At 43.6% G+C, this 27,528-nt stretch overlaps 1 protein-coding gene across 1 annotated transcript in view; it reads right to left on the reverse strand.

Moving 5' to 3' along the window:
- Positions 1-414: 414 nt before the first annotated feature.
- MGAT4D (MGAT4 family member D) overlaps positions 415-27,528 on the reverse strand; it is a 261,336-nt gene continuing 234,222 nt past the window's right edge. The window contains exons 12-15 of the mRNA XM_077279227.1: positions 24,905-24,983; positions 19,550-19,604; positions 10,441-10,553; positions 415-3,154 (exon numbers count right to left, since the gene is read on the reverse strand). Of these exons, the coding sequence (XP_077135342.1) occupies positions 3,131-3,154; positions 10,441-10,553; positions 19,550-19,604; positions 24,905-24,983 (271 nt within the window). The 3' untranslated portion in view covers positions 415-3,130. The remainder of the gene's footprint in view (positions 3,155-10,440; positions 10,554-19,549; positions 19,605-24,904; positions 24,984-27,528) is intronic.

Genomic DNA, 27,528 nt, shown 5'->3' on the forward strand with positions numbered 1-27,528 from the left:
GAATACACAACATCACATAAAACCTTTACCAGTCCTTCTCCCATGGGGGGGTCTAGGTTCGGGACCTGTATCAAGTAACCACGATGTTACAGATGGTCATCTTTACATAGAATTACAAAGCAGTTTGGTTTTGCAGCAAGTTTGTACAGTAATTGCGCAGATCGCATGCAAAACCCCAATACGGTACAATGTCCATGGGGTGGCGTATTTATTTTGCATTGTTACCTCCTTGGCACATGAAAGGTTCAGTTCTAACCATTCCCATAGTTCGTCCTAGATATGGAAAAATAATCATGTGTCCCAACACCCCATTTTTCAGCACAGGCTGTTGTAATAGCAGCACAGAATCTCACTGTTATTTTCTAACTATGAGAATGAACTCTGGTAGGAGACAAATTTAATATGGTGACCACATACTCAAAACATACTTTATTTAAGGCTTACAGGGCTCATCCTGAGCAAAAGAGTCATTCAATATTGTAGTAATCATATTATAAAGTGCAACAAATCAGAATGGGAAAATCAAGAAGAAACAATCAATCAAATAATTAAATGTAACAAGTTATAACGTTTAACCCTTGTGTGCTACCACAGTAGTGTGTCATATAGAGACAGTAATCCCAAGAGTGGAAAGGTACAAGTTCTCATCATCCACTGAAAGCAACATTGCAATCTACACTTGAAGGACATTTGCAAAGAATTTCCAAACTGGGAGACAGCTTGGTGTCCACAGGTTACACAGCTTTATGCACCTCCTTTATTCCACGTAATGCCTGAATATTTTCCACATTTATCTCAGTAGTACACAATAGATGAGTTATGAAGGAATCCAGTGTTTATGGAAAAATATTTAAAATCAAGATCAAAGATTATCCTACACAACGAAGGCACAAAAAACTGCTAAAAAGTAAAATGGCAAAGACAGGATACAACCTTACACTGTGTATGCCTGTCATCACACAGTGTAACACATGAAAAGCCCCAATATGACGATACAACCCATGCAAACTATTGTGTAAACATTTTCTGTGATACAAGGCACAATTTTCCCAGTTCACGCAGTATAGTTCTGACATTTTGTGCAGCCAAAACTAGGATTGGATTAATAAAAAAGGTATTCACTTTTATATATGTTTAGGTTCCTTGGCTGATTTTAGCTAAATTAAAAACCCTTTCATAAAAACTGTGCTGTGTGAATAACGCCTAAAACACAGAAAAGATAAATAAAATTATCTAGAAATAAAAACAACATTCTCATAAGCAGCACTGGCACTAGGGGACTAGCATTAAGGACTTACATAGATTTCTGATTTATAGAACTGCTTTCCATTCACTAAAGAGGTAGTTGTGCAATCCAGTCCTCATGGTATAGCACAAAATGACAGGGATCAGGCTCTACGTGGGCAGCTTAGCCCTAATAATCATACCTTTAATGTCCAGTTCCATTGCTGAATATATCAGAAATAAGTCCTGACTCCAATATGCCAATGAGGCGCCTGGTGCACCACTGGAGTACAGCGCACCTTCCCATCCACTCATTTTCCACGTTCTCTGCCTTTATCCCTTATTAACTGTCAATCAACGAAAAGGAGCCAGAGGATTGGTGGAAAACAAGTAGGTGAGAAGGTGCACCGAAATGAACGGCCAATGGTGCCCCCCAAACACTTTATTAGCATACCTGAATGAGAAACTATTTCAGATAAACACAGCTATAGATTCTACACGGAAAAGGCTCCATTTATCGGCGTTGTTCACACTGGTCTTGACGAGGAGGTGTGTGCTCCCGATTCAGGATACGCCTCTTTATGAATCAGGAGCTTCAGACAAGTAGCCTACACCTCTGTGTGCTCCTCACCACAAATCCTACTCCAGTCCCTGCTGGAGCAAGATTTGTTGGGCATAGCTACACTTCCGCCTACTTTGTTGAAGCTGGGTAAAAATGGCGTGAGTTGCACCAAAATTATGCGACTTTTCAAAGCTTTTTACGAAGCTTTGATGAATCGGGCCCTAAATGTATGATTTTCATTATGGCTATACTTGGTTTTTAACAGTCATTTTGGGTATTTTATCCTGCCTGTGGTTTTGGCAGCACTAATCATCAGTTTTTACATAAATAGCCATTTTGCTCTGCAGTTTACAATTAGGAATGACATTTACATATAAAAATGTTGTTTTACAGTTTTTTACTATTTGTGTACGGTTATGACTATGGTACCGATAAGTTCTAACCCATTGGTCACAACATATGTAAATACAAATTCTATTATCTCTAGATTGTTAGCTACAAATGTTAGAACCAGAAGCGACATGTCCTAATTCTCATCCACACACCGATATCTAGGGAAGAAGGATTGGGCATGTTCAATTTCAATATGTCCGATCTGTTGCGACTATAAAGGATAAGCTGCCACCAAAAGTGCACGATTTCAGCTTATTCCTTTCCTTTCTCCTTATAGAGACCAAATATTTTTTTCATGAATTCTCCTTTCCTGAGAAGTTTTACAATAGGGAAAAAAATATCAAAATTTTTTTGGTTGGGATAGTAGGACAGTAAAGGAAAAAGTCAATTTTAATCTATCTAACACCTTGGCATTTGAGTCTCCTGGAAGCTTAGTCTGAGATAAAAATCTCCAGAATGGCCAGTTCGAATTTCTACAGAACGTACCTCTGTCATCCTCCTTTTTATTCTAGAGACATTCAGCATTACTAAACATTTCGCAGTGATACAGAACATCAGCTCCAGGAATGTTCTTGAGTGTCCAGTACCTTTGGATTTTTTTTCCGCAATTCTAGAATTATAAACTAAGAAAAAAGAATGTAGACAGCTTCAACATTATTAAAGTCCTTTGCTTGCATCCTTTGGTTTGTGCATAAGGCTTGTTGGTATTGATACCAGCATTGAACTAAAAAGTCATTCAAACTTGAAACTACGGTATTTAAAACTTGTCCTTAACAACAACAAAAAAAAAGAACAATATTAAATATAAATTATCTTCAGCATAAAAAATAGAAGGACATCTGTCTCATTTTCTTCATCGGTCCCGTGATGCAATAATCTCCGTAGACTCACTCTCCACCAGCAGAGGGCAGGCTTTCCAAGACTTTAAGGCATCCGACACAATTAAAATGACTATTTTTTCAGCTTGATGAAAATCTAAAATGAAAAAAGGCAAGTATGAAAAAAATACTGCTAGTTACTTTTTTTAATTTACAAAATATAATATTTTCGAAAATATGAGCCAGCATTGCATTTTTTTGTAAGGGTATATGCACATGTTTAGTATTTGCAAGTGATTTTTCTGCTGCAAAAACCTGAGTAATGGCAGGAAAAAATAGTAACAAAAAAGCGTTCATGGAGCTTTTTTTTTTTTTTTTGCATTCATTAGAAGGGTGAAAAACGCTGAAAAAAATGGACATTGTGCAGATTTGATAAAATGCTTTGAAGGTTCAATATTGCACGGAAAAATTAAGTAGCAAATCTCATTCACTTTGCTGGTACTGGAAAATGCTGCATTGTTTTCTGCAAAAAAAAAAACTTGGCAAAAACATGTGGAAACATGAAGTCCATTGTATCAATTCCAGCTCCAAAGAAAAATAAAATTATATTTTTTTTTTCTATCTACAAAGACCCGATTAGTTGATATCCAGAATTCCACACACATTTATTAGTGCAAGTAGCTTCTTTAACCCCTTCACCCCCGGAGCTTTTTCCGTTTTTTGCTCCCCTCCTTCCCAGAGCCATAACTTTTTTATTTTTCCGTCAATATGGCCATGTGAGGGCTTACTTTTTGCAGGACGAGATGTACTTTTGAACGATACCATTGGTTTTACCATACCGTGTAACAGAAAACGGGAAAAAAATTCCAAATGTGATGAAATTGCAAAAAAAGTGCAATCTCACACTTGTTTTTTGTTTGGCTTTTTTGCTAGGTTCATCAAATGCTAAAACTGACCTGCTATTATGATTCACCAGGTCATTACGAGTTCATAGACACCTAACATGACTATGTTATTTTTTATCTAAGTGGTGAAAAAAAAATCCAAAATTTGCTAAAAAAAAAAAGAAAATTGCGCGATTTTCCGATACCAGTAGCGTCTCCAATTTTCATGATCTGGGGTCAGGTGAGGGCTTATTTTTTGCGTGCCGAGCTGGCGTTTTTAATGATACCATATTGGTGTAGATACGTTCTTTTGATCGCCCGTTATTGCATTTTAATGCAATGTCGCGGCGACCAAAAAAATGTAATTTTAGCGTTTTGATTTTTTTTCTCGCTACGCCATTTAGCGGTCAGGTTAATCTTTTGTTTTTATTGATAGATCGGGTGATTCTGAACGCGGCGATACCAAATATGTGTATGTTTGATTTTTTTTTTATTGTTTTATTTCGATTGGGGCGAAAGGGGGGTGATTTGAACTTTTATATATTTTTTATATTTTTAAACAACAAATTTGGTGAAAATTTTGAAAATTGGGCATTTTTTCAACTTTGAATTTTCATGCCCTTAAATCACAGAGATAAGTTACACAAAATACTTAAGTAACATTTCCCACATGTCTACTTTACATCAGCACAATTTTGGAACCAACATTTTTTTTTTTGTTAGGCAGTTATAAGGGTTAAAAGTTGGCCAGCGATTTCTTTTACAACACTATTTTGTTTTAGAGACCACATCACATGTGAAGTCACCTTGAGTGGTCTATATGATAGAAAAAAGTAAATAGGGACACCATTCTAAAAACTGCACCCCTCAAGGTGCTCAAAACCACATTTAAGAAGTTTATTAACCCTTCAGGTGCTTCACGGGAATTTTTGGAATGTTTTAAAAACAAATGAACATTTAACTTTTTTCACAAAAAAAATTACTTCAGATCCAATTTGTTTTATTTTACCAAGGGTAACAGAAGAAATTGGACCCAAAAAGTTGTACAATTTGTCCTGAGTACGCTGATAACCCATATGTGGGGGTAAACCACTGTTTGTGCGCATGGCAGAGTTCGGAAGGGAAGGAGCGCCATTTGACTTTTTCACGCAGAATTGGCTGGAATTGAGATCAGACGCCATGTTGCATTTGCAGAGCCCCTGATGTACCTAAACAGTGGAAACCCCCACACAAGTGACCCCAGTTTGGAAACTAGACCACCCAAGGAACTTATCTAGATGTGTGGTGAGCACTTTGAACCCCCAATTGTTTCACTAAAGTTTATAATATAGAGCCGTGAAAATTAAAAAATCATTTTTTTCCCACAAAAATTATCTTGTCACTCCTAATTTTTTATTTTCCCAAGGGTATCTGGAGAAATTGGACCCCAAAAGTTGTTGTGCCATTTGTCCTGAGTACACTGATACCCCATATGTGGGGGGACTACCGTTTGGGTGCATGGCAGAGCTCGGAAGGGAAAGAGCGCTGTTTTGGAATGCAGACTTTGATGGAATGGTCTGCGGGCATTACGTTGCGTTTGCAGAGCCCCTGATGTACATAAACAGCAGAAACCCTCCACAAGTGACCCCGTATTGGAAACTAGACCCCCAAAGGAACTTATCTAGATGTGTTGTGAGAACTTTGAGCTACCAAGTGTTTCACTAAAGTTTATGACGCAGAGCTGTGAAAATAAAAAATCATTTTTTCCCACAAAAATGATGTTTTAGCCCCCAAATTTTTATTTTCCCAAGGGTAAAAGGAAAATTGGACAGCAAAAGTTGTTGTCCAATTTGTCCTGAGTACGCAGATACCCCATATGTGGGAGTAAACCACTGTTTGCGCACACGTCGTGGCTCGGAAAGGAAGTAGTGACGTTTTGGAATGCAGACTTTGATGGAATGGTCTGCGGGCGTCATGTTGCATTTGCAGAGCCCCTGATGTGCCTAAACAGTGGAAACCCCCATTTCTAACTCCAACCCTAACCCCAACACACCCCTAACCCCAACCATAACCCTAACCACACCTCTAACCCTAATCCCAACCCCACCACACACCTAACACCAAAACACCCCTAACCCTAATCACAACCCTAACCATAACCCTAACCACACCCCTAACCCAACCGTAAATGTAATCCAAACCCTAACCCCAACTCTAGCCCCAACCCTAAAGGGAAAATGGAAATAAATACATTTTTGTATTTTATTATTTTTCTCTAACTAACGGGGGGGGGGGATTAAGGGGGGTTTGATTTACTATTTATAGCGGGTTTTTATGTTTGGCAGCTGTCACACACTAAAAGACGATTTTTATTGCAAAAAATAGTTTTTGCGTCACCACATTTTGAGAGCTATAATTTTTCTATATTTTGGTCCACAGAGTCATATGAGGTCTAGCTTTTCGTGGGACGAGTTGACGTTTTTATTGGGACCATTTTCGGGCACATGATATTTTTTGATCGCTTTTTATTCCGATTTTTGTTAGGCACAATGAACAAAAACCAGCAATGCATGAATTTCTTTTGGGGGAGCGGTTATACCGTTCCGCATTTGGTAAAATTGATAAAGCCGTTTTATTCTTCGGGTTAGTATGTTTACAGCGATACCTCATTTATATAATTTTTTTATGTTTTGGCGCTTTTAAACAATAAAAGCTATTTTATATAAAAAATAATTATTTTTGCATTACTTTATTCTTAGGGCTATAACTTTTTTTTTTTGCTCATTATGCTGTATGGCGGCTTGTTTTTTGCAGGACAAGATGACGTTTTCAGCGGTACCATATTTATTTATATCCGTCTTTTTGATTGCATGTTATTCCACTTTTTGTTCGGCGGTATGATGATAAAGCATTGTTTTTTGCCTCGCTTTTTTTTTTTTTTACGGTGTTCACTGAAGGGGTTAACTAGTGGGACTGTTTTATAGGTCAGGTCTTTACAGATGCGGCGATACTAAATATGTGTACTTTTATTGTTTTTTTATTTACATAAAGAAATGTATTTATTGGAACAATATTTTTTTTTCTTTATTTAGGAATTTTATATTTTTTACACAGTGTAATTTTATTTTATTTAAAATTTTTTTACTTTGTTCCAGGGTGGGACATCACTATGTAGTGTCAGATCGCTGATCTGACACTTTGCATAGCACTGTGTCAGAGGCTTGCCGGAGCCTGCTCTCAGCAGGCGCTCGCAAGCCACCTCCCTGCTGGACCCGGAAGGACCCCCACGGCCATCTTGGATCCGGGGCCTGCAGAGACAACGGAGGAGACCCTCGGAACAACGCAATCACATCATGTTCGGAGGGTCTCAGGGAAGCACGCAGGGAGCCCCCTCACTGTGCGATGCTTCCCTATGCCACCGGAACGCTGCGATCATGTTTGATCGCAGTGTTCCGGGGGTTAATGTGCCGGGAGCGGTCCGTGACTGCTCCTGGCATATAGTGCCAGATGTCAGTTGTGATAATCAGCCGACACACGGCCGCGCGGCTGATCGCATATGACGTACTATCCCGTCGGTGGTCATACGGGCCCAGGCCACCTCGACAGGATAGTACGTCAGATGTCAGAAAGGGGTTAATGTCGTGGCGGAGGGAAGGAGGTTGTCACTCAGGATTTTACGGTACATGGCTCCATCCATTCTCCCACTGATGCGGTGAAGTAGTCCTGTGCCCCTAGAAGAGAAACACCCCGAAAACATAATGTTTCCACCTCCATGCTTGACAGTGGGGATGGTGTTCTTTGGGTCATAGGCAGCATTTCCCTTCTTCCAAACACGGCGAGTTGAGTTATTGCCAAGGAGCTCAATTTTTGTCTTATCTGACCACAGCACCTTCTCCTAATCACTCACAGAATCATCCAGGTGTTCATTGGCAAACTTCAGATGGGTCTGCACATGTGTGTTCTTGAGCAGGGGGACCTTACGGGCACTGCGTGATTTTAAACCTTTACGGCGTAATGTGTTACCAATGGTTTTCTTGGTGACTGTGGTCCCAGCTGCCTTGATATAATTAACAAGTTTTCCAGTGTAGTGCACTATTACTACTAGGAGCTTATCCTTTACCACGCGCTGCTCACAGTTGATTCTTGTCACCTGTCAGCAATCAGTCTGAGGAAGGTCTAAGTTACTGACCGAAACGTTATGAATTTGGGATTGCATTGAAATAAATCTAAATTGCAGATATTTTTGAGTACCGGATCTTTTTTGATTTATACGTGGAAAGGGAGTGGTATCTCTCTCCGAGCACCCCCCGGTTACAGAGTGACGTGCATTATATTTTTATAAGATTTTGCATGGTGCCCCAGATCAATGTCAATTCACGGTCATTTTGTATTCTTTTCTTACTATTGCACCAACAGTTGTCTACTCCTCACCCAGCGTCTTACTTATGGTTTTATAACCCATTCCAGCTTTGTGCAGGTCTATGATCTTATCCCCAACATCCTTAGAAAGCTCTTTGCTCTTGCCCATGTTGTAGAGGTTAGAGTCTGACTGAATAATTGAGTCTGCGGACAGGAGTCTTTTATAAAGGTGACTATGTAACACAGCTGTCTTTAACGCAGGTAACGAGTTGACTAGGAGCGTCTAACTGATCTGTAAGAGCCAGAATTCTTAATGGTTTGTAGGGGGTCAAATACATCTGCAAAATGCAAATTAATTTATATAATTTATACAATGTGATTTTCTGCATTTTATTTTTGATATTCTAGCTCTCAATGTTAGGGTATGTATCCACGGTCAGGAATCTCTGCGCTTTGGACGCAGCGGATACCCCGCTCCGCCCAAAGCACCACCCCTGTTGTACATGGGGTGATTCCACATGTGCTCATTGAACACATCCGGAATCACCGCATCGTATTCATAGACTCTGTTATTTATCTTGTGGAGACAGAGCATCTCCGCAAGATAAACAGACATGCTGCAGCTGGAAAGACGCGACGCATGTCCAGTTACACAGGGCCGCCGGATGCATCCCTGCATGCAGAGTGGAGACGGGATTTCATAAAATCCCCTCCACTATGCTGTAATATCTGGACGCTAAGGATGTACGCAGCGTCCAATCCGCAACGAATACTTAAGGTTTCCTGACCGCGGAAACATACCCTTAAAATTATAGACTGTTCATGTCTTTATCAGTGGGCAAACTTACAAAATCAGCATGGAATCAAATACTTATTTTCCCCACTGTATGTGTCTGTGACCTTCACAATAACCTCTATGGTACATTCCCTCCTTTCCAGCTAGTTGCTCTCATCAGTCAGGAGAGGTTGTATAACCCCATCTAAGGCCACCACCAGCTTTGCCTTCCTCACAAACACGTGGATGAGACTTCTACTGTCTACCGTATAGCTGCAAACACCTAGAAAACCCCTAGAAACATTGGCAGAATGTATTTCCTTGCGTCAGAGGCTGGCTCTGCAGGGCACTCACTTAAACATTGTTGGCAAGGAAAAGGTTTTATTTCCTAAGAACCTGCATAAAAGAGTCTGTATGTTGCTACAGGAAACTGGCAACATATTCGGGGTGTGGAAGGGCACAGTTAATTCATTTTTACTGTAAACAAAGACTAGTTACATTACTTGTGAAAACAGACACCAAAATTCCACACTTTACAGATCACTTACATTTTAACTCTTGTATGTACCAAGAAGCTGATTCACAGTAAGGCTGGGAACACACACAAAGTTTTTGGTGCAGAAGTGGAAAAAAAATGTGAAATGTAAAACAGAATGCACAATGAAGCCGGGTGTACACCTCTGGCTTCATCAGGGGCTCTGCATGCAAACAGCAGTAAATTTATTTTAATGCACATTTAGTTATCATTGGTGGTATGTATGGGGTGCAGTAAGACCGGCCTTACATCTTCAGCTGATCTATGTGGAGCACTTCCATATCGGTCAGAGTCCAGCATCGCTGCGGCCTCTCTGGGGTTGTGCAGCGCACCGATGAAGCCAGAGATGTGCACCTGCCTCCATTGTGCATTCTCAGTGGGGGAAAATGTGGGACGCACATTCAAGATTTGCCAAGAGCCGGCAGTGACATTACTCTTGCACATCATGTCGCTCACCACCCACAGGGGCAGAGGGGGGATTAGTCTGGGGAACTCCACACCCCCAACCACCCCCTTGACTAGTCAACCACTAGTTGCGTAGCACAAGGGTAGCTTTTACATTGATTATATATTAACTGAGCAATCGATACATAAACGGTCTTGTTATAATGCAGGAGCAGGCTGTTTCACATACATGAAGGTGGGTTATGGGGGCTACAATTTCTATTTAACGATGAGCATAAATGTTTTGAAGCATATTATAAAGCTTGACATAAACAATATGATACTACAAGTTGTAGCAGGCACAGAAATGTTCCGGTACGCCTCTGAATCCCTCCTAGGCAATGTGTATTTCTGTGGCTGTTTTCTAAGCTCAGCCGTCTAATTTTCCATCAAAGGAGCCACAGTCAATAATTCTACTCCACGTTACAAAACTGCAGCAAGCAGAGCAGGCGGCAGTGAGAACCCACCTCACTTAGCAGTGCCCAGACAGGGGACTCGGTGAGGATCTTTAGACGGAGGGCTTTGATTTTTCCTAGAGCGTTGTTGATTTGTCCTTCAGCAACGCCATTCTGAAATTTGCCTGTGTAAAACAAAACACAAACATAGGAATGCAGCAAACACAGGGTAAGCTTCGGAAATATCACACGGCCTCTATTCTGCATGAAATAGAAATTATGAGAAAGTTGTAAAATCATTCCCCAAACATTTGACATAGCATATTCTACTAAATACAAGCTGTCACAATGATTGTGAATGCCCTAACATTGTAAGAGGAGTTTCATCTCTATTACATCTCGTCTTACGTAACTGCTGTACTCACATGTGCATCATTTTACAAAGAGGTATTAAGTGAGAACTCGACTTTCAACCAACTCTGCATAAATCAATAGTGCAACAAAATTTGTAACATATCTTGCAAGAGAACTCTGCATCTTACTTCACTTATGAGCCACTTTTTTCTCATCTTCTTGCCTCCTTAATATATCATCACTCTGATAACAGTTCAATTCCTCACACTGAGGAGCCAGGTTACACCTCCTACTGTTTTCTATGGAGAAGGGGGATGAGTGAGGAGCAAAACAGGCTGAGGGAGAAAGATTGTGCTGAATTTTCTAACAAATCTTTTACCTCACCCCAGAGCTGAACTCACATCCACCCTGCTCAGTACAGCTGCGTATTGTCCTCCATGCTGCTACTAAGGAATGAAGAGCAGGAAATACCACTTTGTGGGCTATGCTGTTTGTGGGAGACATCATAGCAGCTAGTCAACTCATGGCTGATTGCAAACTAAGAGAAAGCCCGCAGAGGGGAAAACTAGTGTAAAATGCAGAATACAAAACATATATTGGTCAGAAATAGTGTTATTCTTCATGTATACACACAGGACGGCTTAGTCTAAAAAGTTACAGTAAAGTACAGATACCCTTGTCAGTAGAAACTATCTGACAAGGATGACCATCCTGGGATTGTTGGCCACATCTGTCGGACAGTAATCTCCTCACTATGACATGTGGTGTGGTGGTATCATGTTCTGGTCTATATAAAAGTATGCAGGCGTTATACACCATGCTATATTTAGGCATTACACAGTTCCCATGCATGGAAAAATAACAATATTCAGCACAATTAGTTGGAAAGGAGTCCATAATTAGTTGGAAAACCCCATCATAAATCTCCTAACACAAATCTTTATCAAAATGTCCGTGGTTATCAGATTTATGAAAGTACAAAAAGATGTGACTGTCCCTGAAGCTATTCTAACAGGAAGGCTACTGGCTGTGCATGAGACTATCAAATATAAGCTTTATTTAGTAGCCAAAGAGGACCTTTCACCAGTTTGAGCATGCTAAACAGGCCATGTCATGGAACAGTCGTTGCAGAGCTGAGTACCGTAGTTTCTCTTTTATAATTTCTTATCTCCACTGCAGATATATCAGCTTACGATACGTCCATGAGGGCATTACCAGATATTCCTTTCTGGGATGTGGACTTCTTCCCCTACATGAACAATCATAAGCAGGAGGCGTCACACCCTCCCAGACGAACATGCCTCCTCCAGTGAGCTGTGATGGTTGACAGCCCTGCTCTCCACATCTGCTATGTAGTATAGAGCAGAGCAGGTTTTTTACATGTTACCATTTATTTACTTACTGCAGTGTGCCTATGCATTATATTTTTATTCTAGTTTATAGTCTCCTAATCTGTCAGCAGAGTAATGTAGGGACAGAGACCGTGATGCCAGTGATGTGTCACTTATTTAACTGCTTACTGTAGTATTTATAAAATCATTGTTATATCAGCAGGGGATTATCATTAGAGGACTAGTAACCCTGTTGTCCTTTAGGCCTTCATATTTATGAGCACTGTATAATCCCACCCTCACCACTGATTGGCAGCTTTCTACCTATGCACAGTGTACACAGAAAGCAGCCATTCAGTGGTGGCGGTGGAGTTATACAGAGCTCAGCATTCGGAGATCTAGAAGATCTGCAGCTGATAAAACAGGGATTGCAAAAAATGCAACCCTGCAAAAGGATATATAATTGGAATCAGAGTCTCTGCCCCTACATTATGCTGCTCCAAGATATGGTAACAAACACTTGGTGACAGTATATTTTCATTTCAGTGGGTAATAATTGTAACCTGATCCATCATTGAAGGTTATAACCTGCACTCATCTGTCTCTCATATTTTAATAGTGAATTAATGATAAGTTAGCAATGCAGGAGGAAGGCGAAGAAAAGTCTGATATGTTACGAAGCTATTTTGTAAACGTACATTACGTCTATTTCACAAAGTTTCTTCATTTGTACTATTGATTTATGGTACAAAATTGTAATGATAATTTCTATTTCATCCAATTTCAACCATGTGTGCCATGGTTTTTATGCAATGACTGGAGAAGGGAAATTCTGTACAGATTCACCACATAAAGAACCACGGGCGGTATAACAGGGTGGTGGAGTCAGAGTCGGAGTTCATTTTGGTGCAGTCAATATAAAATAGACAGACTGACTCCTAATATATCTAATATATAAAGCTGAATGTGTGTGTGTATGTATGTGTATGTGTGTATGTCCGGGATTGGCATCTGAACCGTCGCAGCTACAGGCACAAAATTTTGCACAGTCACACGTCTGGACCCCAAGAGCGTCAAAGCTATGTTGTGAGGTGAAATTTTAACCCCGCGCTTTCCAATTCACCAAACAATTTTGCCCCTATCTACATAATGGGGAAAAAATGAAAGGAAAAGTGTTGGAGGCAAATTAACAGCTGCCAGATGTGAACAAGGGTGACTTAAAGAATGACAGCGATGGCGCCAAAGAGTATATACTGTACAGTTGCTAAGGAGGGGCCCCGACATGGGATAATCACCACACCACCACGGGGATATGAACACACACACACAAAATGCGCCACACACTACCACGTGCTCGAACACATATACCACCCTCAGCGCACATTTCACCACACATACACCAACCTCGCCACATAAAAGTCGAAACACAAAAGTCGCCGCTCAAAACTCGCCACGCGCAAAACTCTCCACATGCAAAACTCACCTCATGGAAAACTCGCCACACGCAAAACTTGCACACGCGGAAAAATTGCCACATGCACAAAAGTTGCAACACATGCAAAAGTTGCCTCACACAAAACTTGCACATACTCAAAAGGCACCACACATAAAACTCGCCACGCGCAAAACTCGCCATGCGCAAAACTGGCTGCACACAACTTGCTACACTAACCTGTCACATGCAACTCGACACACAAAAAGTAGCTACACGCATGTCGCCACACAAAACTCATCTCACAAAAGTCGCTACATGCATGTCGCCACACGCAACTCAACACACACAACTTGACACACGAAACTCGCCCTAAAACACACACAAGTCTGGTATTATCCTTCAAAAATAAAAATCTGATTAATAAGCAGACAAACTACAAGAGCAACAAATGTACCATATAGGAAATACGGCAGCTGTCAGTCACATGACCTGTCTATTATGTGTATGTGTGAGCTAATATATACTGCCAGGGGGAGGGCTTCCTGTTGGCTGGGGATTTATCAGGCTGCCAATTTAGCTTACAAATACTGAGGTAAAAATACTGACCAAATAACATGTGAACGAGGTCTAATACAGGAGGAGATGACATACAGGTACATCCTATATACAGGGGAGATGACACACAGGTATATACTATATACAGGAAAAGATGACACACAGATATATACTATATACAGGAGAGATGACACACAGGTATATACTATATAGAGGAGGAGATGACATACAGGTATATACTACATACAGGAGGAGATGACATACAGGTATATACTATATACAGGAGGAGATGACACACAGGTATATACTATATACAGGAGCAGATTACCTACAGGCAGGGGTGGGATTCAGCCGGTACGACCCGGTACGGGGCAGCCGTTTACTAAAATTTCTAGCTGCCAGCGTTCCGGTAATCAGGGCCGTATTTCCCACGTGCCTAGGGGCGGCGCCTGAGCAAGGTGTGGTTTTTTGTTTTTTTTTATAATGCGGGGTAGCGCCCACCCAAACCCACCCGCCCTCCCTATCTCCCTCTTCCCCATCTCCCTCTTCTGGCTCCTGTACTGCGCTATCACGTATGCTGCAGTGGACGGAGGCCGGGAGCTGGAAGGGGAACACGTCACACTGCAGGCCCCGCCCCCTCCTCGCTGTGGCGCCAAGTTCAGTTTCTGTCTGACCAGCTGCGGGGGAGGATGGTGTGAGGATTGTTGTGTCCAGGTCAGTTGTGCGGTGCTTGGGGTGTAACTGCTGGTCCCAGCATATCCGACAGCTTCAGCGCTAGCAGGAGAGGCCGGCCCGCTCAGCTACAGACTGCACAACATTATGCTGACAGCAGGGGCCCTGTTCTTGTTGATGCTGCCCTCTGCGGTGAGGGAAGGAGCATCACACTGAGCCTCACGCTGTGATTCCCTCTGCTGCTGCCTGTGCCCTGCTGCTGACATGAGGCTGTGAACAGAGGGGGAGGTGCTGAGAGGAACATCACAGTGATCAGGACATGGTTAATGTCCTGCTTCAATTAGGGGGCCTCTGCAGTATGTGGCCGCCCTGCCCCATGTACACCTTCCAGCAAGGCTTGTTTTTATTATTCTGGAGCTGCTGTAGAACCATAAATTCCAGCATTCCCAGCCTTTGTGTAAGGGGGACTTGTACCTTCACGCCCTGACTTTTTTATTCTGTAGCTGCAGAATAACTACAGGTTTAGGTTACATGTCCTGTCGTTCTAATTATGGAGATGTAGGACTGCAAATCCCAGCATGCCCTGTGGTTGGTACTGTAGGGACTGCAAATCCCAGCATGCCCTGTGGTTGGTACTGTAGAAACTGCAAATCCCCAGCATGCCCTGTGGTTGGTACTGTAGGGACTGCAAATCCCAGCATGCCCTGTGGTTGATTCACTAGGGACAGGTAGTGATGGCTACTAGCCAACATGTGCGGCACTTGCGGTGAGACAAAAAAACACTGCTAGCAGTGTTTTTTTTTCCGTTGCTGCAAGTGCCGCACATGTCCGCAAGTCCCATAGGGAATGAATGAGGCCGTGTGATCTTACTGTACACCGGACATGAATTACCGGCTTTTCAAAGGACGCCAGTGCATAAAAATCGGACAGCACTCGCATGGTGCGAGTGCTGTAGGATTTTTTTTCTTTGCACCCATTGACTTGCATTGGCGATTCTCAGCTGATATACGAGTGAATTGTCCTGTGCAGTACATTTGCTTTAGTCGTTTGTTTCTTTGAATGACTTTAATACCGTATGTCACAACGTATTCTTGTCATTAAGGGAGACAAACTGCTTCAAAAAATATGAATCGTGCCACTGGGCGTGGCTTATTAGTATGGGCGGGGTTATTGAAAATGGGCGTGGCCAAAATTCCGGCTGCCGCGACTTAGAGGACCTGTTGTTAAAAATTTGAATCCCACCCCTGCCTACAGGTATATAGTATATACAGGAGGAGATGACATACAGGTATATGCTATGTATAGGAGGAGATGACATACAGGTATATACTATATACAGGAGGAGATGACACACAGATATATACTATATATAGGTGACATGACACACAAGTATATACTATATACAGGAGGAGATTACATACAGGTATATACTATATATAGGAGGAGATGACATACAGGTATATACTATATACAGGAGATGACATACAGGTGTATACTATATATAAGGGAGATGACAAACATGTATATACTGAGGTGAAAATGAGAGGTGTGAGTGCAAAATGAGAGGAGTGAGGGAAAATAGTGGAGTGATCGGAAAATGACAGATGTGAGGTCGAAATGACAAGTGTTAGGGGGGAATGAGAGGAGTGAGGGGGAAAATAAGAGGAGTGAGGGGGAAAATGAGAGGTGTGAGGGAGAAAATGAGAGATGTGAGGGGGAAAATGAAAGATGTGATGGGGAAAATGAGAGGCGTGATGGGAAAATAAGAGAAGTGAGGTGCTATAACTAACCACAGATATTTACTAAGCCCAGGCAACGCCGGGCTCTTCAGCTAGTATATAATAAAATGGGTACAATAGTACAATACAGGATGTGCTGTAAATGTTTTCATAAGTATTTCGGAAAGTTATGAAATCTATATATATATAATCGTCTAAGGTCCACTTCCGTCTGTTTGTCTGTCTGTTTCTCTGTCACGGAAATCCTTCGTCGCTGATTGGTCGCGGCCGGCTGGGCGCGACCAAACAGCGACAGGCACAGTCCAGCCGCGAATTGGCCCCCCTACTCCCCTCTAGTCAGTGGCCCCTCCATACTCCCCTACAGTTAGCGCCCCCTCCATACTCCCCTACAGTCAGCGCCCCCTCCATACTCCCCTACAGTCAGCGCCCCCTCCATACTCCCCTCCAGTCTGTGCCCCCTCCCTACTCCCCTCCAGCCAGTGCCCCCTCCCTAATCACCTACAGTCAGCGCCCCCTCCATACTCCCCTCCAGTCTGTGCCCCCTCCCTACTCCCCTCCAGTCTGTGTCCCCTCCCTACTCCCCTCCAGCCAGTGCCCCCTCCCTACTCCCCTCCAGCCAGTGCCCCCTCCCTAATCACCTACAGTCAGCGCCCCCTCCATACTCCCCTCCAGTCTGTGCCCCCTCCCTACTCCCCTCCAGTCTGTGTCCCCTCCCTACTCCCCTCCAGTCTGTGCCCCCTCCCTACTCCCCTCCAGCCAGTGCCCCCTCCCTAATCACCTACAGTCAGCGCCCCTTCCATACTCCCCTCCAGTCTGTGCCCCCTCCCTACTCCCCTCCAGTCTGTGTCCCCTCCCTACTCCCCTCCAGCCAGTGCCCCCTCCCTACTCACCTCCAGTCAGTGCCCCCTCCATAATCCCCTCCAGTCAGTGCCCCCTCCATACTCCCCTACAGTCAGTGCCCCCTCCATACTCCCCTACAGTCAGTGCCCCCTCCATACTCCCCTACAGTCGGTGCACCCACCATACTCCCCTACAGTCAGTGCCCCCTCCATACTCCCCTACAGTCAGTGCACCCACCATACTCCCCTACAGTGCCCCCTCCATACTCTCCTCCAGTCAGTGCCCCCTCCCCACTCCCCTCCAGTCAGTGCCCCTCCCTACTCCCCTCCAGTCAGTGCCCCCTCCCTACTCCCCTCCAGTCAGTGCCCCCTCCATAATCCCCTCCAGTCAGTGCCCCCTCCCTACTCCCCTCCAGTCAGTGCCTCCTCCATACTCCCCTCGTCAGTGCCCCCTCCATACTCCCCTCCAGTCAGTGCCCCCTCCATACTCTCCTCCAGTCAGTGCCCCCCCTACTTCCCTCCAGTCAGTGCCCCCTCCATAATCTCCTCCAGTCAGTGCCCCCTCCCTACTCCCCTCCAGTCAGTGCCCCCTCCCTACTCCCCTCCAGTCAGTGCCTCCTCCATACTCCCCTCCAGTCAGTGCCCCCTCCATACTCCCCTCCAGTCAGTGTCCCCTCCATACTCCCCTACAGTCAGTGCCCTCTCCATACTCCCCTACAGTCAGTGCCCCCACCATACTCCCCTCCAGTCAGTGCCCCCTCAATACTCCCCTCCAGTCAGCGCCCACATAGCGTTTTAGCAGTCCATTAAACAGACTGCGTTGCACTGCGGCATAACGTGGTGTAACGCAGTCCGTTAACGCTGCCATTAACCCTGTAAGTGTGACCAACTAATATAACGCTAATATAATGTTAAAAATAATTTAAAAAAAATAAAAATCATTATATTCTCACCTTCCGGCGTCCGTGGCAGCCTTTCCCGCTCCTCGCGATGCTCCGGACCCAAGAATGCATTGCGGCAATGAGCCCAGATGACGTAGCGGTCTCGCGAGACTGCTACATCAGCACGAGTTATTGCCGCAAGGCATTACTGGGAACGGAGCGTCGCGAGGAGCATCGCTAAATGCCTGGGCTGGATCCGGGAGCCGCCGCAAAGTGAGTATATAACTATTTTTTATTTTAATTATTTTTTTTTAACAGGGATATAGTGCCCACATTGCTATATACTATGTGGGCTGTGTTATATACAGCGTAGGCGGTGTTATATACTGCATGGGCTGTGTTATATATTACGTCGCTGTGCTATATACTATGTGGCTGTGCAATACACTATGTGGCTGTGCTATATACTACGTGGGCTGTGCTATATACTATATGGCTGTGCTATATACTACGTGGCTGTGCGATATACTACGTGGCTGTGCGATTTACTACGTGGCTGTGCGATTTACTACGTGGCTGTGCAATATACTACGTAGCTGTGCAATACACTACGTGGCTGTGGTATATACTACGTGGCTGTGCTATATACTATGTGGGCTGTGTTATATGCTACGTGGGCTGTGAGACTCTTTCGCCCGGGGCCCTCAAAACCCTGGAGCTCGCCCTGGCTTCACTGATTGTTCACGGCCGGCCGGGCGCGACCAATCAGCGACAGACGCAGTCCAGCCGAGAATTGGCGTGGGATTTGAACCACGCTTCGCTAATTATTCGCGCCTGGTCGGCCGAATCCTGTGTATTCATTGCATTATTCTGAAATCTTCATAAATTGAGGAGTCGGAGGTTTGTCTTACAGACTCCAAAAGCCCCAATAATAATGTATGTAAATGGGAACAATTAGAAAATAAGATTTAGAAAACAAAACTAATCCACAATATATACTGCACAGTAATCATTAAGAAATACTTTAAACCAGCCTCCATCAACTATGTGCTTCAAACCCATCCAAAAGAATGCCCGAATTTGACCTACACACATAGACACCTGTTACATGCAAACATATAATTTACCAGAAACACCGGATTATGGTACTATTCACCTTCAGAATTAGAATTTGTACAAAAGAGACTTTATGCAAAAAATATACAAGAAATATTGACGTTATAAATGAGTTAATATTATCCTATAGGGAAACGATGGTGATCAGATGTGGATAGACACAAGCTAACGGTGAAGCAAAAATCAGATCAAAGGAAAATGCAAAGAGCGGAGACAGTTCTGTGTTCAGGCATTTGTCAGACAAAACAATAGAGTTTACCTATTTGTATGAATCCGTCTTCATCTATCTGGTCCTGTGGCACACTGTAAACTTTCTAAGACAAAAAACAACAAAAAACAATGTAATATAAATAACTGCAGCTGCATTTGTAATCTATTATTGTGAGATGTAACGAGTACTATTTGTGCTCTCATGCTATAATGCAGCTAATGGACCAGTCATCTACACGGAGGGCATGCTGGATCATATGGTTCTACCACACCTGGAGAACCACAAGCTACATAAGAATTGCTCCACAATATAGAAATGGGAACAGCTCGAAAATAAGGTTAAGAAAACAAAGCTAGGGCACATTATGTGCTACACAGCGGTTAATCAGGCAGGCTGCATCAGTAAATGAATTGCTACAATGTCACAGGCAGCATGAAAGGTCATTGGATAAATGTGAAAATTAACAATGTGGCTTATTTAGGGAACCTGCCATGTCTCCAAACAATATTAACCTGCAGATTAATAACGTCACAAAGCTGTCCAGCCGCCAAACTGAAAGTGCCGCTACCTGAAGAATAGGATCCTTAATCCGTCAGCTTTCTGTCAGAGTCGTGCCTGGAGCATGTACGGTCACCATTTAGCTGGCATTGTGCACCACCCCATCAGGCCGGGGTCACACTTGTGAGTGCAATGCGAGAAAGTTGCGCGAGTCTGTGGCATCAATACCTGGCACTGCCGCCGGCGGTTCGGACCGGTGCGTTCAGATGCATAGAAATACATACAGCCGCACACTCCGGCCCTGAGTGCCGGCGGCAGAGCCGGGTATTGATGCGTGAGTTTCTCGCATTGCACCCCACCCTTAAGCTCCTTATCGGGCCTAAAAAAAAAAAAGTGCATCCATTTTGCCTGAAATCTTCTTTATAGGGAATCTGACGTCAGACTTTGCCCCCATAATAAGAGTGCTGTCTCAGCCTCCTAAAATGCTGGTAATCAGGTCTTCATTATAGATAGATGATGATGTAGTTATCGGCATGCTGTTACCGGACTATTCCAGGAGCACTGTTCCTCATTCCAGCACATTGCTGATTTCATGCCCACATGGGTGTGATCAAAAGCCATCATGTGCAGGGAGGAGGAGAACAGAGATGACATGCTGGGACATCAGTCACACCTCAGTGGTCATGATAACAGCGAAGTGCTGGGATTAGTGATGGGCACCCAGACTAATCCGGGTGCACACGCGCAGAGATTAAACTTTATATAAACATTTATATATAATAACGGTATGATCACAAACATTAAAGGGAGTTTTCCAGGTTTGGCACAAAAGTCTGCAGTGATGCTATGTGACTGCAGACTTGTGATTCCTCACAGCGTGTGATGTCAGGATTCTCCAGTGCCAGTGGTGAGACATGGCGGTTATGTGATATGCCTACTTCCAGCCATGTTCCTACAAGACGTGCGCAAACTCACTCAATTCACTTGAATTTGGAATGTGATCAAGAGTATGCATATCATACACTTCCAGTCACATGGCCGCCCACTCCCTGCACCGGAGCAAAATATTCTATTGCACCAATGTGTGAGTAGGATTTCATTTTTCAGATTCTTAAAAGGTGTTTTCCTATCAGAACAGGGCGAATGGGGCATACGGACATCACAGAAGGAGGATGCTTGGCAACTCTTTCCTAATGGTATCTGCACATGGTGGTGGTATAGAGGAAGACGCCGGCGGTGCTTTTCCTGAAACATCTTTTTAGACATCCTTTGCGGCGTCTGATGCTGGAGGGGTTTATTTCTGAGTGTTAAGAGTCAGTGTCTTCCAAGACTAAGACACCACAAGAAAAGTGCTGACATTTTTTAACCTTTTCACTCCTTTGAAATCTGGAAATCGTTAAAAGAAATGTAAAACGATTGAAAATATGCACAGCAAGTCCTTTATACTTTGCTGTGCATTTGCAAATTTCGTTTTCCAATTTTTAACGCTTTTCAGGCGTGTTCCAGGCATAATACACCCGTAAAAGATATTGTGTGCATATACCCTGAGAGGCAAATCTGAGAATTGCTGACAAGCAGCAGCCTTCTTTCTGGCAGATTTAAAGGGGTTGTGCCACAAAGTATATTTTAATCAATAGATCTTGGAAAACTAATACGCTCCACAATTTGATGTGTTAAATAAATGTTCCTAATCTATGATAATCTGACAAATGAGCCCGTTATGTACTGCTATGTATATTTGCTGGGTACAACCATGCAGAGCTTCTCTAGCTCATGTTCGGCACATAGCACACTTCCTGGCCAGGGGAGGAAGCATGAGAGTACACAGATGAGACAGCAGCGGCTCTTAGCTGCTTCCTTCTGTAAGGTAACACCTTTCTCTGCCTGTTTCATCACCGTAGCGACTCCTGAGCTCATATGCCACTGACTTAATTTATGATTACCTTAGAAACACTGGCTCTTGTGATAAAACAGACAGACAGGTTATCTGTGGGCAGAGTTATTGATCTCTGCATTCCTGTCTTGTTTCTTTCAGTGATGGATGCAGTTTCCTATGTGATAATTCAGCAGCCACACTGTCTCCCATGTGATTTATGCGGCAGTCGCAATGTCTCCTATATGATGTATGCAGCAGTCACATTGTCTCCTATGTGATTTATGCAGCAGTCGCAATGTCTCCTATATGATGTATGCAGCAGTCACATTGTCTCCCATGTGATTTATGCGGCAGTCACATTGTCTCCTATATGATGTATGCAGCAGTCACATTGTCTCCTATGTGATTTATGCAGCAGTCACATTGTCTCCTATGTGATGTATGCAGCAGTCACATTGTCTCCTATATGATGTATGCAGCAGTCACATTGTCTCCCATGTGATTTATGCAGCAGTCGCAATGTCTCCTATATGATGTATGCGGCAGTCGCAATGTCTCCTATATGATGTATGCAGCAGTCACATTGTCTCCTATGTGATTTATGCAGCAGTCACATTGTCTCCCATGTCATTTATGCAGCAGTCATATTATCTCCTATGTGATTTATGCAGCAGTCGCAATGTCTCCTATATGATGTATGCAGCAGTCACAATGTCTCCTATATGATGTATGCAGCAGTCACATTGTCTCCCATGTGATTTATGCGGCAGTCACAATGTCTCCTATATGATGTATGCAGCAGTCACATTGTCTCCTATGTGATTTATGCAGCAGTCGCAATGTCTCCTATATGATGTATGCAGCAGTCACAATGTCTCCTATATGATGTATGCAGCAGTCACATTGTCTCCCATGTGATTTATGCGGCAGTCACAATGTCTCCTATATGATGTATGCAGCAGTCACATTGTCTCCTATGTGATTTTTGCAGCAGTCTGATTGTCTCCTATGTGATTTATGCAGCAGTCGCAATGTCTCCTATATGATGTATGCAGCAGTCACAATGTCTCCTATATGATGTATGCAGCAGTCACATTGTCTCCCATGTGATTTATGCAGCAGTCGCAATGTCTCCTATATGATGTATGCGGCAGTCGCAATGTCTCCTATATGATGTATGCAGCAGTCACATTGTCTCCCATGTCATTTATGCAGCAGTCATATTGTCTCCTATGTGATTTATGCAGCAGTCGCAATGTCTCCTATATGATGTATGCAGCAGTCACATTGTCTCCTATGTGATTTATGCAGCAGTCGCAATGTCTCCTATATGATGTATGCAGCAGTCACATTGTCTCCCATGTGATTTATGCGGCAGTCACAATGTCTCCTATATGATGTATGCAGCAGTCACATTGTCTCCTATGTGATTTATGCAGCAGTCGCAATGTCTCCTATATGATGTATGCAGCAGTCACATTGTCTCCCATGTGATTTATGCGGCAGTCACAATGTCTCCTATATGATGTATGCAGCAGTCACATTGTCTCCCATGTGATTTATGCGGCAGTCACAATGTCTCCTATATGATGTATGCAGCAGTCACATTGTCTCCTATGTGATTTATGCAGCAGTCACATTGTCTACTATATGATGTATGCAGCAGTCACATTGTCTCCTATGTGATTTATGCAGCAGTCACATTGTCTCCTATGTGATGTATGCAGCAGTCACATTGTCTCTTATATGATGTATGCAGCAGTCACATTGTCTCCTATGTGATTTATGCAGCAGTCACATTGTCTCCTATATGATGTATGCAGCAGTCACATTGTCTCCTATGTGATTTATGCAGCAGTCACATTGTCTCCTATGTGATGTATGCATCAGTCACATTGTCTCCTATATGATGTATGCAGCAGTCACATTGTCTCCTATGTGATTTATGCAGCAGTCGAAATGTCTCCTATATGATTTATGCAGCAGTCACATTGTCTCCTATGTGATTTATGCAGCAGTCAGTTGCAATGTCTCCTATATGATTTATGCAGCAGTCACATAGTCTCTCATGTGATTTATGCATCAGTCACATTGTCTCCTATATGATGTATGTAGCAGTCACACTGTCTCCCATGTGATTTATGCAGCATTCGCAATGTCTCCCATGTGATTTATGCAGCAGTCGCAAAGTCTCCTATATGATGTATGCAGCAGTCACATTGTCTCTCATGTGATTTATGCATCAGTCACATTGTCTCCTATATGATATATGCAGCAGTCACATTGTCTCCCATGTGATTTATGCAGCAGTCGCATGGTCTCCTTTGAGATGTATAAAGCTTTTGCAGTGCATCCTTTGTGAGGAGTGCAGCAGCAGCAGTGTCTTCTATGTGAGGTAAACAGCAGTCCTAGTATATTGTGTAATGTATACTGCAATTTCAATGCATCCTGTGATGTATACAGCAGTCTAGGTGCATCCTATGTGATACACTGTATATACTGCAGTGTGTTTCCTATGTGATGTATACAGCAGTCTGAGTATATTCTATGTGATGACTACAGCAGTCTCAATGTAGCCTTTGTGATGTATACAGCAGACTCAGAGTATGTTATGCGATATATATACAGCAGAGTAACAGGGCATCCTATGTGATGTACACAGCAGAGTCTCAGTATATCCTATGCGACTATTGCAATACTGCTGAGAGAAAGCAGCCTCATATAGCAGCATTGGAAGGTGGCAGCCTTCAAGCCAGCAGCGCAAAGATGCTGCTTGGTTTTAACGGCCAAACAGGAGCGTTCACTCTTCAGCAAGCTGGAGGCTGGAGATAGGCGAGCCTCTACTTTAGGCCATGGGACAAACCCTTTAATATATAGAATTCCATAACAGATAACATTCATACTAAATATTATGGTTCTCTTTGCCTTTGTTCAAGTATAAGGAAGGTTGACCTTTATGGAAATGTATCTTTTTTCAATTCTATGTGTATCCTGTCTAGTAATCTGTGTATGTAATAAGTTCTACTAACCTCTGCTGGTAATACCTGTACAGTAGTGTTAAAGAGCTTGTCCCCCGGGTGCTCAATATTTCCACTCCTGAAAAGGTAACTGACAAGACACATTACATGTTAAAACTTTTTTTACAGGCATAAATTTATCCTAGCATTTACAATGATGAAGCAATGACTATACACAACATGTATGTAGATAAGTAGCAGGAAATCGGTGAAACAGTGTGACATGTTCTGATTTACTATGCAATAAAACAATATTACACTCCACTGCAAATGAAAAGATAGTTACAAAAGGTCAATACAGAAATATACATTTATAGCAGGAGCTCATTAGTTAAACAAGGGGTGTCAAATTCATTTTCACATAGGGCAACGTTCACATTTTGGTTGCCTTCAAAGGGTGGCTTGCCATTGTAAGGGCTCATGCAGACGCACATGCTACATGGTACAAGCACGGACTGCAATGCACAGACTGGTCAGGGTCGATAAAACAACTGTTCCTGGGTAGCAGGGCTATAAGACAGTTGTCCCCAGGTAGCAGGGCTATAAGACAGCTGTCCCTAGGCAGCAGGGCTATGACAGCTGCCCCTGGGTTATAGGGCTAAGAAAGCTGCCACTGGTTATTAGGGCTAAGAAAGCAGCCCCTGGGTAATAGGGTTAAGAAAGCGGCCCCAGGGTAATAGGGCTAAGAGAGTTGTCCCTGGGTAATAGGGCTAAGAGAGCTGCTCCTGGGTAATAGGGCTAAGAGAGCTGTCCCTGGGTAACAGGGCTAAGAGAGCTGTCCCTGGGTAATAGAGCTAAGAACGCTGTCCCTGAGTAATAGGCCTAAGAAAGCTGTCCCTGGGTAATAGGGCTAGGAGAGCAGTCCCTGGGTAGTAGGGCTAAGGGCGCTGTGCCTGGGTAATAGAGCTAAGAACGCTGTCCCTGAGTAATAGGCCTAAGAAAGCTGTCCCTGGGTAATAGGGCTAAGAGCGCTGTCCCTGGGTAATAGGGCTAAGAATGCTGTCCCTGGGTAATAGGGCTAAGAGCGCTATCCCTGGGTAATAGGGCTAAGAGCGCTGTCCCTGGGTAATAGAGCTAAGAGTGCTGTCCCTGGGTAATAGGGCTAAGAGCGTTGTCCCTGAGTAATAGAGCTAAGAGCGCTGTCCCTGGGTAATAGGGCTAAGAGTGCTGTCCCTGGGTAATAGAGCTAAGAGAGATGTGCCTGGGTAATAGGGCTAAGAGAGATGTGCCTGGGTAATAAGGCTAAGAGTGTTGTCCCTGGGTAATAGGGCTAAGAGCGCTGTCCCTGGGTAATAGGGCTAAGAGCGCTGTCCCTGGGTAATAGAGCTAAGAACGCTGTCCCTGAGTAATAGGCCTAAGAAAGCTGTCCCTGGGTAATAGGGCTAAGAGCGCTGTCCCTGGGTAATAGGGCTAAGAGCGCTATCCCTGGGTAATAGGGCTAAGAGCGCTGTCCCTGGGTAATAGGGCTAAGAGAGCTGTCCCTGGGTAATAGGGCTAAGAGAGATGTGCCTGGATAATAGGGCTAAGAGCGCTGTCCCTGGGTAATAGGGCTAAGAGCGCTGTCCCTGGGTAATAGAGCTAAGAGTGCTGTCCCTGGGTAATAGGGCTAAGAGCGTTGTCCCTGGGTAATAGAGCTAAGAGCGCTGTCCCTGGGTAATAGGGCTAAGAGTGCTGTCCCTGGGTAATAGAGCTAAGAGAGATGTGCCTGGGTAATAGGGCTAAGAGAGATGTGCCTGGGTAATAAGGCTAAGAGTGTTGTCCCTGGGTAATAGGGCTAAGAGCGCTGTCCCTGGGTAATAGGGCTAAGAGCGCTGTCCCTGGGTAATAGGGCTAAGAGCGCTGTCCCTGGGTAATAGGGCTAAGAACGCTGTCCCTGGGTAATAAGGCTTAGGCCGGTTTCACATTAGCTTTTTTTGCGCAGCGTAGGCCTGCGTACTGTCTGCATGCATCTTGAGTACCTATCTTTAACATTGTGTACGCAAGTACATGCGTTGGCATCAGTTTGCATGCAGATGTATGTGGATGCGTGTTGTGAATTCTGCTCTTGGGCTCCCTCCGGTGGTTATAAGTGGTAGCGCTGCTGTCTCTGCAGCATTCATCAGGTGTGTCCACTTTTTGCAAATTCTGACTGGGCTATTTAGTCTTGCTTGACCCTTTAGTCAGTGCCAGTTGTCCATTGTTCCTGGAGGATTCACATCCCTGCCTGGTCTCTCCTGCTTTGCTGTTCATTTCAACAAAGATAAGTTCTGGCCTTGATTTTTGCCGTCCACATGCTGTGGGCCTTATTGTTCAGTTCTTTTCCATGTTTTTGTCTTGTCCAGCTTGGTCAGTATAAGGATTTGTTTAGCCAAGCTGGTATCTCTGGAGATGCAGATATACCCTCCATATCTTTAGTTAGATGTGGAGATTTTGTATTTTCTGTGGTGGATATTTTCTAGTGTTTTAATACTGACCGCATAGTACTCTGTCCTATCCTTTCTATTTAGCTAGAAGTGGCTTCCTTTGCTAAATTCTGATTTCAGTCTGTGTATGTTTTTTCCCTCTCCTCTCACAGTCAATATTTGTGGGGGGCTGTGTATCCTTTGGGGATTTTCTCTGAGGCAAGATAGTTTTCCCTTTTCTATCTCTTGGGGTAA

The sequence above is a fragment of the Ranitomeya variabilis genome, chromosome 1, assembly GCF_051348905.1.
Source record: "Ranitomeya variabilis isolate aRanVar5 chromosome 1, aRanVar5.hap1, whole genome shotgun sequence".
Classification (NCBI taxonomy): Eukaryota; Metazoa; Chordata; class Amphibia; order Anura; family Dendrobatidae; genus Ranitomeya; species Ranitomeya variabilis.